Source organism: Corythoichthys intestinalis, chromosome 6 (assembly GCF_030265065.1).
Source record: "Corythoichthys intestinalis isolate RoL2023-P3 chromosome 6, ASM3026506v1, whole genome shotgun sequence".
Classification (NCBI taxonomy): Eukaryota; Metazoa; Chordata; class Actinopteri; order Syngnathiformes; family Syngnathidae; genus Corythoichthys; species Corythoichthys intestinalis.
In genome coordinates this window covers 36,242,885-36,257,261 of record NC_080400.1, presented here as the reverse complement: position 1 = coordinate 36,257,261, position 14,377 = coordinate 36,242,885, and the positions used below count along the sequence as shown (strand labels likewise).

At 39.6% G+C, this 14,377-nt stretch overlaps 1 protein-coding gene across 5 annotated transcripts in view; it reads right to left on the bottom strand.

Moving 5' to 3' along the window:
• vmp1 (vacuole membrane protein 1) overlaps positions 1-14,377 on the bottom strand; it is a 24,050-nt gene extending 9,673 nt beyond the window's left edge. Inside the window, exons 1-8 of one of the 5 annotated variants that reach the window (XM_057839278.1) lie at positions 13,856-14,058; positions 13,649-13,757; positions 13,237-13,369; positions 12,963-13,053; positions 7,827-7,937; positions 3,481-3,648; positions 3,201-3,332; positions 15-2,964 (exon numbers count right to left, since the gene is read on the bottom strand). In XM_057839278.1, coding sequence (XP_057695261.1) covers positions 2,668-2,964; positions 3,201-3,332; positions 3,481-3,648; positions 7,827-7,937; positions 12,963-13,053; positions 13,237-13,369; positions 13,649-13,757; positions 13,856-13,951 — 1,137 coding nt within the window. In that variant the 5' untranslated portion in view covers positions 13,952-14,058 and the 3' untranslated portion in view covers positions 15-2,667. The other 4 variants (XM_057839276.1, XM_057839277.1, XM_057839275.1 and 1 more) reach the window with 4 other exon arrangements.

The window sequence follows — 14,377 nt, the reverse complement described above, 5'->3', positions numbered from 1 at the left end:
AATCTATACAGTATGTTACAAACATAACACTTGCTCGTTACCCAAAAAAATGCAGCATACCTACAGTGCTGGCCAAAAGTATTGGTCCCCCTACAATTCTGTCAGATAATGCTCAGTTTCTCCCAGAAAATGATTGCAATTACAAATGCTTTGGTAGTAATATCTTCATTTATTTTTCTTGCCATTAAAAAAATACAAAAGAGAATGGAAAAAAAAAAAAAAATCATTATCATTTTACACAAAAGTCCAATAATGGGCCGGACAAAAGTATTGGCACCCTCAGCCTAATACCTGGTAGCACAACCTTCAGACAAAATAACTGCAAACAACCGCTTTTGGTATCCATCATTGAGTTTCTTACGATGCTCTGCTGGAATTTTATACCATTCTTCTTTGAGCTACACTGGTTATAGAGTCGCACAAATGTCGGAACAGACAGCTGACAAGCTTTCCAATGTAGATTTCGGATCGTCATTATGGGAGACGCCTAGCTTGCATCTTCTGTATCTAAGTCAGGCTGCACTTATGTTTGGTTTGGATGTTTTTTCAATTTAACACATTTAGAGACGAGTGGTACAGTGGGGCAAATAAGTATTTAGTCAACATCTAATTATGCAAGTTCTCCCACTTGAAAATATTAGAGAGGCCTGTAATTGTCAACATGGGTAAACCTCAACAATGTGGATAAAAAAACAGAAAATCACATTGTTTGATTTTTAAAGAAATTATTTGCAAATCATGGTGGAAAATGAACTTTTGGTATTGACCAAATACTTATCTCAATATTTTGTTATGTACCCTTTGTTGGCAATAATGGAGGCCAAACGTTTTCTGTAACTCTTCACAAGCTTTTCACACACTGTTGCTGGTATTTTGACCCATTCCTCCACGCAGATGTCCTCAAGAGCAGTTATGTTTTGGGGCTGTCGTTGGGCAACACGGACTTTCAACTCCCTCCACAGATTTTCTATGGGGTTGAGCTCTGGAGATTGGCTAGGCCACTCCAGGACCTTGAAATGCTGCTTACGAAGACACTCCTTTGTTGCCCTGGCTGTGTATCTGGGATCATTGTCATGCTGAAAGACCCAGCCACGTCTCATCTTCAATGCCCTTGCTGATGGAAGGAGATTTTCACTCAAAATCTCTCGATACATGGCCCATTCATTTTTTCCTTTACACAGATCAGTCGTCCTTGTCCCTTTGCAGAAAAACAGCCCCAAAGCATGATGTTTCCACCCCCATGCTTCACAGTGGGTATAGTGTTCTTCGGATGAAATTCAGTATTCTTTCTCCTCCAAACACGAGAACCTGTGTTTCTACCAAAAAGTTCTATTTTGGTTTCATCTGACCATAACACATTCTCCCAGTCCTCTTCTGGATCATCCAAATGCTCTCTAGCGAACCGCAGACAGGCCTGGACATGTACTTTCTTCAGCAGGGGGACACGTCTGGCAGTGCAGGATTTGAGTCCCTGGCGGCGCATTGTGTTACTGATAGTAGCCTTTGTTACTGTGGTCCCAGCTCTCTGTAAGTCATTCACTAGGTCCCCCCGTGTGGTTCTGGGATTTTTGCTCACCGTTCTTTTATCATTTTGACGCCATGGGGTGAGATCTTGCATGGAGCCCCAGATCGAGGGAGATTATCAGTGGTCTTGTATGTCTTCCATTTTCTAATAATTGCTCCCACAGTTTATTTCTTTACACCAAGCGTTTTACCTATTGCAGATTCAGTCTTCCCAGCCTGGTGCAGGTCTACAAATTTGTCTCTGGTGTCCTTCGACAGCTTTTTGGTTTTGGCTACAGTGGAGTTCGGAGTGTGACCGACTGAGTTGTGAACAGGTGTCTTTTATACCGATAATGGGTTAAAACAGGTGCCATTAACACAGGTAACGCGTGGAGCCTCGTTAGACCTCGTTAGAAGAAGTTAGACCTCTTTGACAGCCAGAAATCTTGCTTGTTTGTAGTTGACCAAATTCTTCTTTTCCACTCTAATTTGCAAATACATTCTTTAAAAATCAAACAATGTGATTTTCTTCTTTTTTTCCCCCACATTTTGTCTCTTATGGTTGACGTTTACCCATGTTGACAATTACAGGCCTCTCTAATTTTTTCAAGCAGGACAACTTGCACAATTGGTGGTTGACTAAATACTTATTTGCCCCACTGTATATATCATGTTGATTAACTTGACTAAACATCTCGGATGTGCGGATGTTCTTTTAAAGGCTATAACGGCATATCATGCAGTTTTGACTTTTCAAGTATCTTTAAAACACTCCAATTATAATTGTAAGCACGGAAAAGAATACATTCATACAGTGGGGAGAACAAGTATTTGATACACTGCCAATGGGTTTTCCCATTGACTGTGTATCAAATACTTGTTCTCCCCACTGTATATGATAACGAGTACAGGGTGACCCAAAAAAAAGTTTACACTCAGTTGACTGCTTGTTTAAAAGCCATTGAAACATATCTAAATAGGTTGTCATGCTTAAGTGATTCATTAAGGTCACTCAATGCAGCTGGTAATCTCTCGTCTCTACAATTCCTGTGCTTCTGCTGAAAATGAAGAAAACTTTAGCTGTACATGAATTGCTGCGTGCCGGTCTGACACCTACTGAGATTGCAGCAAATCTGAGAATATCCAGATGTGCAGTCTACAAAGTTAAAAAGAAGCTGAAAGATACTGGAACAGCCTCACGAAAACCTGGGTCTGGAAGTGCCGATCTGTGCGGACCAAAAAGTTGATTGACAAGGTGATATGTGGCCACCCCAGAGTCCAGATCTCAATCCCCTGGATTATAGCATTTGGGCAACTGTGGAGGACAGTGCCTGTAAGAAGCCACAAACTTCTGTGGCAGCCTTGGAGAGGTCCATTGTTAGATCTTGGGAAAAGATGACAGCATCCTACATAAAGAAGACCTGTCAAGCGTTCCGCAGGCGCCTGGAGGCTGTTGTGACACTTAAGGGAGGACACATTGAAAAATAGAGTGTACTGTACATGTTCTTTACAATAATGTATAAATTGTGATTAAATTCTCATTCTAAGCTGAATAAACATGGCATTTAAGTTGTATTATGGCAGTGTAAACTTTTTTTTGGGTCACCCTGTAATGTGATAAGCAACCTCAAAAGTCCCTTGGTTTTAACATCTTTATGGTTATAAGCATCATATAAAAATGTGTGTGCAACTCTTACCTGTGCATTCTCAGCCTGCTCCAGCATCTCCTCAAACTCCTCATATTCTTCATCTTCAGGATCAGTCCCAGACTGACGTGCTGCTCTGGCCATGAAATATGGAGGCAACTCTCCAATGGCAGTGCCTGCACCCTGAAGAGATACAAACTTATATTTGTGCTGCTGCTTTCTGAAGAACACACACTTGATGTCTTTGGAAGAATGAAGCATTTGTGATGAAGCGGAAAAGCTGGACTACTTGCCCCTTTGAGTTGCAACATTAAAAAAACAGTCCACTCACCCACATGCAGGCTTCCAGGCGGACCTTTGACATAATGGAGAAGAGGGAGATACTTCCCTCAGATCCTACAAGTTGAGGACATACAATCTGGTCTGGGTATGGAGGCTCTGGGAAATCTGTTGAGTTGCACTCATACGCTGCTAATGTCACAGATGCTATATGAGGGCCCTAACAAAAAAGAAAAAGAAAACATACATTTTCCATATTCTACAATTAACACACTGGCAGTATTCCACATGCGATCTAGCTCTGAGTACACCACTCGGCACGTTTGTAATAATGGCAGCAGGCCAAGGATATTTATCGGTCTTAATTTTTGAAAATAATCTTCAGAGTGGGAGGACATCAATTTCTGACATTGAAAACTTTTTATTCCATAACCAAAATCAGTTTGTTGCTACCAAAGATTGTGGCACATGTTTCCACTAAGTTTTAAATTGACTAAAATTGCAGCCACACACCCCAGCCAGTTGTACCTATCACACTCAAGCCACAAGTCACCTGATATTTTTCAGCCAATCAGATGTGGTTGACTCCATGCATTGAGAACAGCTTTGTTGTTTTCAAGAATCATGAGAGCGAAATTTCAAGAATGGACTCTGCAATTGGGAAATCATGGATACTTTTTGGAGTCAAATTTCATTACATTTAATACTTAATACAATTCGAATTGAGATATATTTTTTAACTTTTACGCCCATTTCCAACATTTAGTTTATTAACTTAAAAATACTTATTTTTAGACCCTGCAAACACTGATCTCCTACCTACGGGTAGAAACAGACAGTGGCTGAGTCACAAGGTGTCTGAGAGGTTGTCACGTCATTAATAATGGCTGATATATAGTTAAGCTTCACCACCTGCGCTCAATAAGGTCAGGCCCACCTGTACCCTCCTCACAGCAACTCCATTATACTATAGCATAGGACCTTCCAAGTCATTGAGGCCAAGCTGACATAAGATGGACAGTGTACAATTATGCAGTAGTGATGGCAATCTGTTCTTCAATCTGAAGCTGCACTATGCACAACAATACCGGGCATCCTTTTTCAATTGACACAATCCAATAAACAAACTTTCCTTCACACAAGACAAAATAATTTTTCAGAACTCTTCTATTCATAGGGGAAAGCAACACTCATGTACAGTGGTATGAAAAGGATTCGGCTCCCCTGACATTGTCCATTATTTTCATTTATAAATCATTGTGTGTTTGGACTCCAGCTTCCACCCACAAAAAACATGCATAGTAGGCTGATTGAACAGTCCAAATTGTCCGTAGGTGTGAGTTTGTGCGTGGATGGTTATTTGTCTCTATGTGCTCTGCAACTGGCTGGCAACTAATTCAGGGTGTAGCCAGCCTTCTGCCCATTGTTAGCCGGGTTAGGCTCCAGCACCCACACGACCCTCGTGAGGATGAGCAGTCCAGAAAATGAATGAATGAATGTATATATCAAAGTGAAGTTGCTGATCCAAACACCCAATAATTCATAAATGCAAATAATGGAAATTGTCAAGGGTTTAAAAAATTGTTTATACCTCTGCATGCTCTGCAACAATCAACTGGAAAGTTTCCATTTTCACTGAGTACTTCAGCAGAATTAAGAGTCAGACTACAATTAAACACAATATCATAGTTTGATTAAATCTCCTTTCGCATCCTCTGGGAAAAATTAAAAAATATAAATGGGATTTTTGAGCCACACCATCCCACCACCACCAAAAAAAAAAAAAAAGATAATGGAGTCCATGTTCAAACCCCCCTCAACACACAGATGGGAGAGCAGATTAGGTCACTTTCTCCATATGAATCACATAGCCACTAAGAAACACATTGACATTTTCAGATCTCCTGTACTTTTAAGATAGAAACAGTGTGTGAAACAAGAAAACGAATAAATATAAGGATGGAAATAGCTGAATCATGTGCCCATCATAATTAGAAATTGCCAACCAAATTTATAGCCTCTCCTTCTGCTTGCATCTCTGGATTTCTCATTTTTCCCCAAAAACCACAAAAAAACCACGACCGCTTTAAAGTTATGCATGGTCATTTAGAAACTGTCTATTGTCGGACATGACATTTTGTTCTTGGAAACAATGAATATGGAATAAGGGAGTCAATGTCAAAGTGAAGCAAAAATACGAACAGCCAATCCAGATATTTTAAATTCGTGTAGGCATTGTGTAAAAATGATTCAGACGCTGTGCAATGTAAGCCATAGATAAAAAAAAAAAAGAGGCTAAAAAAAACTTCAGAGAAAAAATATCTTGACGACAGCCTAAAAAGTAACAAGAAGCACAAAAACCTATAATACACTGCAGTAGGAAACAAGTTGGTATCTCAGAATTACATACAGTGGGGCAAATAAGTATTTAGTCAACCACCAATTGTGCAAGTTCTCCTACTTGAAAAGATTAGAGAGGCTTGTAATTGTCAACATGGGTAAACCTCAACCATGAGAGACAGAATGTGGGAAAAAACAGAAAATCACATTGTTTGATTTTTAAAAAATTTATTTCCAAATTACAGCGGAAAATAAGTATTTGGTCACCTACAAACAAGCAAGATTTCTGGCTGTCAAAGAGGTCTAACTTCTTCTAACGAGGCCTAATGAGGTCTAACGAGGCTCCATTAGTTACCTGTATTAATGACACCTGTTTTAACTCATTATCGGTATAAAAGACACCTGTCCACAACCTCAATCAGTCACACTCCAAACTCCACTATGGCCAAGACCAAAGAGCTGTCAAAGGACACCAGAGACAAAATTGTAGACCTGCAACAGGCTGGGAAGACTGAATCTGCAATAGGTAACATGCTTGGTGTAAAGAAATCAACTGTAGGAGCAATCATTAGAAAATGGAAGACATACAAGACCACTGATAATCTCCATCGATCTGGGGCTCCATGCAAGATCTCACCCCGTGCCGTCAAAATGATAACAAGAACAGTGAGCAAAAATTCCAGAACCACACGGGGGGACCTAGTGAATGATCTACAGAGAGCTGGGACCACAGTAACACAATGCCCCACCAGAGACTCAAATCCTGCACTGCCAGACATGTCCCCCTGCTGAAGAAAGTACATGTCCAGGCCCGTCTGCGGTTCGCTAGAGAGCATTTGGATGATCCAGAAGAGGACTGGGAGAATGTGTTATGGTCAGATGAAACCAAAATAGAACTTTTTGGTAGAAACACAGGTTCTCGTGTTTGGAGGAGAAAGAATACCGAATTGCATCTGAAGACCATCATACCCAATGTGAAGCATGGAGGTGGAAACATCATGCTTTGGGGCTGTTTTTCTGCAAAGGGACCACGACGACTGATCTGTGTAAAGGAAAGAATGAATGCGGCCATGTATCGAGAGATTTTGAGTGAAAATCTCCTTCCATCAGCAACAGCATTGAAGATGAGCGGTGGCTGGGTCTTTCAGTATGACAATGATCCCAGACACACAGCCAGGGCAACAAAGGAGTGGCTTCGTAAGAAGCATTTCAAGGTCTCAACCCCATAGAAAATCTGTGGAGGGAGTTGAAAGTCCGTGTTGCCCAATGACAGCCCCAAAACATTACAGCTCTAGAGGAGATCTGCATGGAGGAATGGGCCAAAATACCACCAACAGTGTGTGAAAAGCTTGTGAAGAGTTACAGAAAACGTTTGGCCTCCGTTATTGCCAACAAAGGGTACATAACAAAGTATTGAGATGAACTTTTGGTATTGACCAAATACTTATTTTCCACCATGATTTGCAAATAAATTCTTTAAAAATCAAACAATGTGATTTTCTGTGGTTTCTTTCCACATTCTGTCTCTCGTGGTTGAGGTTTACCCATGTTGACAATTACAGGCCTCTCTTATATTTTCCAAGTGGGAGAACTTGCACAATTAGTGGTTGACTAAATACTTATTTGCCCCACTGTATAAGTAACATTTTAAGTTTCCGCATCGATGGTATAAACTTTATGCAGTTCAAAGCATAATTCTAATTTTTCACCAACAGATAACAAGCATGCACAAATTAGCAAAGGTTGAAGAGGCACTGCATTTCAGTGGTGTATTACACACAACTATGGCATTAATAACAACTAACTTAACTGCAAACTGTTAAAAAGTCCTGGAAAATCAGTGGATTCTGTCATAGCATATGTACGCATTGTGATAAACCAAGGTGCAATGATGTAGTTGCTTGCTGCAACTTGCAGCCAACCACACGGTGGTCTTTACCAGACAGATTATGATGGATTCTTCTAATGGATTCTATCTCATACATTCATGTTCAAGGTATAGACTGCTTTCTGCTTCATGAACTTTCTCACCCAAAAATAGTACAAGTGGAATCTTACCAGATAGAGAAGGAAGGTGTGCAGACCAGTCCCAAGCCCAACAGATGACAGAATTCCGAGACCTACCCAGTACGCACACCAGAGGAACCTCTTCTCTAGGTACTTGACATACTATAGTACAACAAGAAATGAAAATAACAAATGATAAATTATATATGTATATATACACACACATTATAAAACAAACATGTTGCACAATAATCATCAATAATAATTCAACAAGCTATGACACAGATAAATACATTTGCAACACTTAATTTCTACAAATCTGTCCAAGTATGTAAATATTCAAACTATGCATCACTTCTACAACAGAGATGAGGAAACCGCAGTGTCCAATAACTGGTTAGCTATTCTTTTATTAGAGATCCGTGGGTTACTCATGTGGTGCTTGCAAGAGATTCAAAGTTTGAGGGTACCATGCAAGAGATTCAAAGTTTGAGGGTACCATGTTTGCATGGAAATAGTGTAATTTAAAAAGTGAAACCCGTTTTATACGCTTTAAATTACATTTGAGCTCATGCTCAATCAGCTTTCATTTAAAACTCATACAAACAATTTTGTCACTAAACTTTGGGCAAAGCTCTTTACTTTTAGAAATAGATCTTGCTTCTCTCAGGGTCAGAAAAAAAGTGACAGTGACGTTTTTTATGCTTTATTGACTTTGAAGACATTCTTTGTTCAAATGCATTATCCAACTGTTTCCAGTCCTTAGGCAATTATTTTTCTTTTTTATGTATTTTTTTAACTGCACTCTGAGATTTGTCACTGACTGTAGTCCTTTCATTTAATGTTATGAATTGCATAAGAAATTCCAGTTCCTGACAGCACAGGTACATATGCACACTGAAAGACCTGCATCTACAAGGCTCTTTTAGGCTTGACTTATTCACTTATGTGCATTTTATCATATAAAACAAGTAGTTGCTACACCCTATATTTTTTCAGAACCCTTGTTGCATTCAAGTAAGGTGTGAATTTGGGGGGGGGGGGGGGGGGGGGGGGGGGGGACTTGACTGAAAACCCAAACCCCTGCAGCATGGAATACGCTAAGTGAAAATAAATTAAAGAAAATTATTCCACTTGGAGTTTTCCATTCTATCCTGAGGGACTGCTTGAGACCACTGGAAAGCAACAGCGTTTTCAATCCTAAAGTGTATGTTGTTGTTGTACTTTCTGTCGTTATAATTTGATGAAAACACTATTGCACCGAAAACATTGTATTTTATTTTAACCAAACTGTCAATTTCATTTTAACAATCCAATAAAACCATGAATGTTGGAAGGTTAAAATATTGTCCTTCTATCACTCTTGGTTTTATTAGATTGTTAAAAAGTTTCCGGTTTTTTCTTTTTTTTTGGGGGGGGGGGGGGGGGGGTGTCACCCTGTATAAGCAATATTTAACATTCTTGATTGCCATTCATCTGTAAAAATAATTCAGCTAGTATCAATTCCTAAACTTAACCCTATATTTTAACTAGTCATAGTTCACTCAAATCTTTTTCTGAATTTTCACTGTAAATGCAAAAAGCTGCTTATTTTACCTAACACACATTTTGAGGGCCTTTCTTTAGCTACAACTGAAGAAAACGTGCATGCTGAATAGCACCTCATACCCACTGTGAAGTATGGGGGTGGGTCAGTGATGCTGTGGGGCTGTTTCGCTTCCAGAGGCCCTGGGAACCTTGTTAGTAGAGGTGTGCAAAATTTCCGATTCTTAGATTATTCGCGATTTGGCCGTGAAAGATTCGAGAACGATTCACAAACATCTAAATTCCGATTATTGAAATATGCCAAGTAAAGCGGAAGTACAACACTCTCAGCGCGCCGCGCGGTCAATGAGGAACGAAGCGAGAGTAGCTAAACGTCATGCTTCTCATTACCCGGCCCCTCGGGTAATGCCACTGCTCAACTTACGGCTCTAGCTCAACTCATGCTACGAGATAAAAAAACACAACAACATACCTGACTGCTGCCGAAAAGCTGCTACAAAGTACGTCCACATAATGTTACGGTAGATATCATTTATATAGGACTAGATGTAATATAGATTAGGTAGCATTGGCAGCACACCTACAAAAAGCTAGATGCGGGCGTTAGTAAACGGCCGCCATCTTAAAGCAGTAAACTTCCCTGCAAGGCAGTTGTAGCGAACCTTCCAAGCAAACCTAATTAACTTTTTATCTAAAATACTCCTAAATCGGTAAAATATTGACTTGAATCTATCTTTAAAATAGTTTTAAAACTTTCACATGTCGAAAGTAGACAAAAGGGAAATTATGGAATAACGGGAGCAATTTTAACAAATTTAACGGTTGATTCACAACATTAAATTAATTGAATGTAGTTTAAGGCTGCTGATACAGAATGGGGACTGGAGTTTTTTTATTTACTGTTATTTTTGTACATTTTATTTACTGCTATATGTTAACTTCATACTGAAATAGTATTTTTGAACAATTTTGGAACTAATGTACAAAATATTTATTAAAAAAAAAAAAAAAAAAAAAAAAAGGAGGGGGGTGCATCAATAATCGTTTTATAATCGAATCCGAGCCTCTGAATCATAATCGTAATCGAATCGTTAGGTGCCCAAAGATTCCCAGCTCTACTTGTTAGGGTGCATGGCATCATGAATGCTTTGAAATACCAGGACATTTTAAAACAAAATCTGTTGCCCGAAAGCTGAAGATGGGTCGTCACTGGGTCTTTCAGCAAGACAATGACCCTAAACATATGGCCAAATCTACACAGAAATGGTTCACCAGACACAAAATCAAGCTCCTCCCATGGCCATCTCAGTCCCCAGACCTTGTTTTGTTGGCAAAAGGGGGGGTTGTACAAAGTATTAACTCCAGGGGCGCTAATAATTGTGACACACATTATTTGATGTCAAATAATTTTTTCTTTATGTGGGATTTTTCCCCCACTGAATGAATGCACTTGTATTGAAGGTTGGATTTTGCTCTTTTTTTCCATTAAGGTCCCATATTATTTGAATTAAAAAAATATTAGATGCTAAAAAACATCTTTTTCAGGTGTGCCAATAATTATGGAGGGCACTGTAGCATGTACTTCAACTGTATATAATTTGACTTACGTTTTCCTCATCTCTTTTTAGAATTTGATCTTTTTCAAAATATATATTGCAGAGTTGCAATTCATACTTCCACAACAAAATGGACAGGTTTTAACTAGAGAGCCAACTACTACCAGAATACAGTGCCTTGCAAAAGTATTCGGCCCCCTTGAACCTTGCAACCTTTCGCCACATTTCAGGCTTCAAACATAAAAATATAAAATTTTAATTTTTTGTCAAGAATCAACAACAAGTGGGACACAATCGTGAAGTGGAACAAAATTTATTGGATAATTTAAACTTCTTTAACAAATAAAAAACTGAAAAGTGGGGCATGCAATATTATTCGGCCCCCTTGCGTTAATACTTTGTAGCGCCACCTTTTGCTCCAATTACAGCTGCAAGTCGCTTGGGGTATGTTTCTATCAGTTTTGCACATCGAGAGACTGACATTCTTGCCCATTCTTCCTTGCAAAACAGCTCGAGCTCAGTGAGGTTGGATGGAGAGTGTTTGTGAACAGCAGTCTTCAGCTCTTTCCACAGATTCTCGATTGGATTCAGGTCTGGACTTTGACTTGGCCATTCTAACACCTGGATACGTTTATTTTTTAACCATTCCATTGTAGATTTGGCTTTATGTTTTGGATCATTGTCCTGTTGGAAGATAAATCTCCGTCCCAGTCTCAGGTCTTGTGCAGATACCAACAGGTTTTCTTCCAGAATGTTCCTGTATTTGGCTGCATCCATCTTCCCATCAATTTTAACCATCTTCCCTGTCCCTGCTGAAGAAAAGCAGGCTCAAACCATGATGCTGCCACCACCATGTTTGACAGTGGGGATGGTGTGTTCAGGGTGATGAGCTGTGTTGCTTTTACGCCAAACATATCGTTTTGCATGGTGGCCAAAAAGTTCAATTTTGGTTTCATCTGACCAGAGCACCTTCTTCCACATGTTTGGTGTGTCTCCCAGGTGGCTTGTGGCAAACTTTAAACGAGACTTTTTATGGATATCTTTGAGAAATGCCTTTCTTCTTGCCACTCTTCCATAAAGGCCAGATTTGTGCAGTGTACGACTGATTGTTGTCCTATGGACAGACTCTCCCACCTCAGCTGTAGATCTGTGCAGTTCATCCAGAGTGATCATGGGCCTCTTGGCTGCATCTCTGATCAGTTTTCTCCTTGTTTGAGAAGAAAGTTTGGAAGGATGGCCGGGTCTTGGTAGATTTGCAGTGGTCTGATGCTCCTTCCATTTCAATATGATGGCTTGCACAGTGCTCCTTGAGATGTTTAAAGCTTGGGAAATCTTTTTGTATCCAAATCCGGCTTTTAACTTCTCCACAACAGTATCTCGGACCTGCCTGGTGTGTTCCTTGGTTTTCATAATGCTCTCTGCTCTTTAAACAGAACCCTCAGACTATCACAGAGCAGGTGCATTTATACGGAGACTTGATTACACACATCTGGATTCTATTTATCATCATCGGTCATTTAGGACAACATTGGATCATTCAGAGATCCTCACTGAACTTCTGGAGTGAGTTTGCTGCACTGAAAGTAAAGGGGCCGAATAATATTGCACGCCCCACTTTTCAGTTTTTTATTTGTTAAAAAAATTCAAATTATCCAATAAATGTTGTTCCACTTCACGATTGTGTCCCACTTGTTGTTGATTCTTGACAAAAAAATTAAATTTCATATCTTTATGTTTGAAGCCTGAAATGTGGCGAAAGGTTGCAAGATTCAAGGGGGCCGAATACTTTTGCAAGGCACTGTAATTATACGTAATCGCTCACTTTTGTGGTTAAAAACAATGTATAAATAAATGAGATCGACCATCTCGATATCAGACGTCAGAAACTTTGGGGTTGCCTTTATAGAAACCTTTGCTAACTTCGCTAACTTCGATCTTCACACAGAAGAATTTGTAAACAACATTTATTCCAGTGCTAATAGGTTACTGAAAGTCAGGCTCACGCAACAGAGTGCCTTATCATTAACCTTTGGACAAAATGGTGTGGTTTATCTATCAGTCACACGCAGACAAAACTGTCCCTTACTTTTTGATGTGATCCCTCTATGGAGTAGGCAGCAGAGAAAAGACTACATAACACAAAAACTAAGCACACAATCCCCCGTCGTTGCCAAAGCCTGAGCAAGAAAGCAAAAAATTAAGACAAAAAACATGACATTGTTATTAATTCTTAGTTAACAGACATGATTTTTTACAAGAATAGGGCAAAATGAATCAGCTGACAATTAAAGGTATAAAGCAAGTATGAACAAACAATGTCATTCAAAAATAGGCCAAGGATGAAAACCAATTGAGCTTACTTAATTGTCCACTCCCTTAGCTTGATTAAGGTCTCAAGGAGGAAGTAATGGAGTGTAATAAAAGGCCTCCTCCATAACACAAGAGACAGGCGCTCTTCTTTATCTCTCTGTCGCCTCTCTCTTATGCTTGAGTCTGCAAAGACACCACAACTGCGATAGTCCTTACAGTTTGTAATACTTGCATATATATCAATTATTACATTAGGTTCTACGGCCATAGCCGAATACATAGTAAATAAGGTCTAATGCTGTTCTCATACGTGACTCTCAAAACCTAAAATTTTCCTGCTTGCTCACTTCTATGACTACGTAATCAGCAATAAAACGTGCAGTCACGTGATAAGCAAAGAGTTGTTTGAAAGCCATTATACGAAGTGACTCCAACAAGACATTAATGGGAATAATAACCAACCTGTGGAGTTGCCATTCTGTTTCTCTTTCATTCCTGTGCGTCTCTGAGTCTTATCACAGCTGTCTCCATTGGCTGCCATGTCAGTCAACGTGTAACTCACCGGGGAAATCTGTGGTGGACCGAATATATGATGAAAGTTGTTGTTTCAAAAACCATTACTGTGTCGGTTTACTACTACGGCTCCCTGTCTTATATCTGTATGCTTACGTGGTGTTTCACGCTACAAAACACGGTGACAGTTTTTACGTTCTTCAGGCGTGAATAGTTTCCACAAATAACCTTGCCGGTTAAGCAAGGCAGCATTCATTATGGGACATGATTGCACCACAACGCTTCACCTCCCACATGCTAACCGGTTAGCCAACACGCTAAATCGGGGACGTATGAACTCGACAACCAAATACACATTTCAAAGTTCAATACAAACCTCTTACTCATGATATGTAAACCACTCCTTTATAACCAGAAGATACAATTTTGCCCAAGATAACGCGGTATCTAAGGAGACAATTAAGGGTTATTTATTCCGATGAATGACAGCCGTACCTATTTCCTGCCTTCTTCACCCGGAAACAATCGTGGAATGTCAGAATAAAAATAGAAATGGTTGGTTGTTGGCAATAAATATATGTATTCGAATTTCTGAGTTGCTGGAGTTATAAGGATTAAAACCGGAGAAAACTGCCAATTGATCTGCTTGTTCAAGAGTAATGACCCTAAGGCCTATTA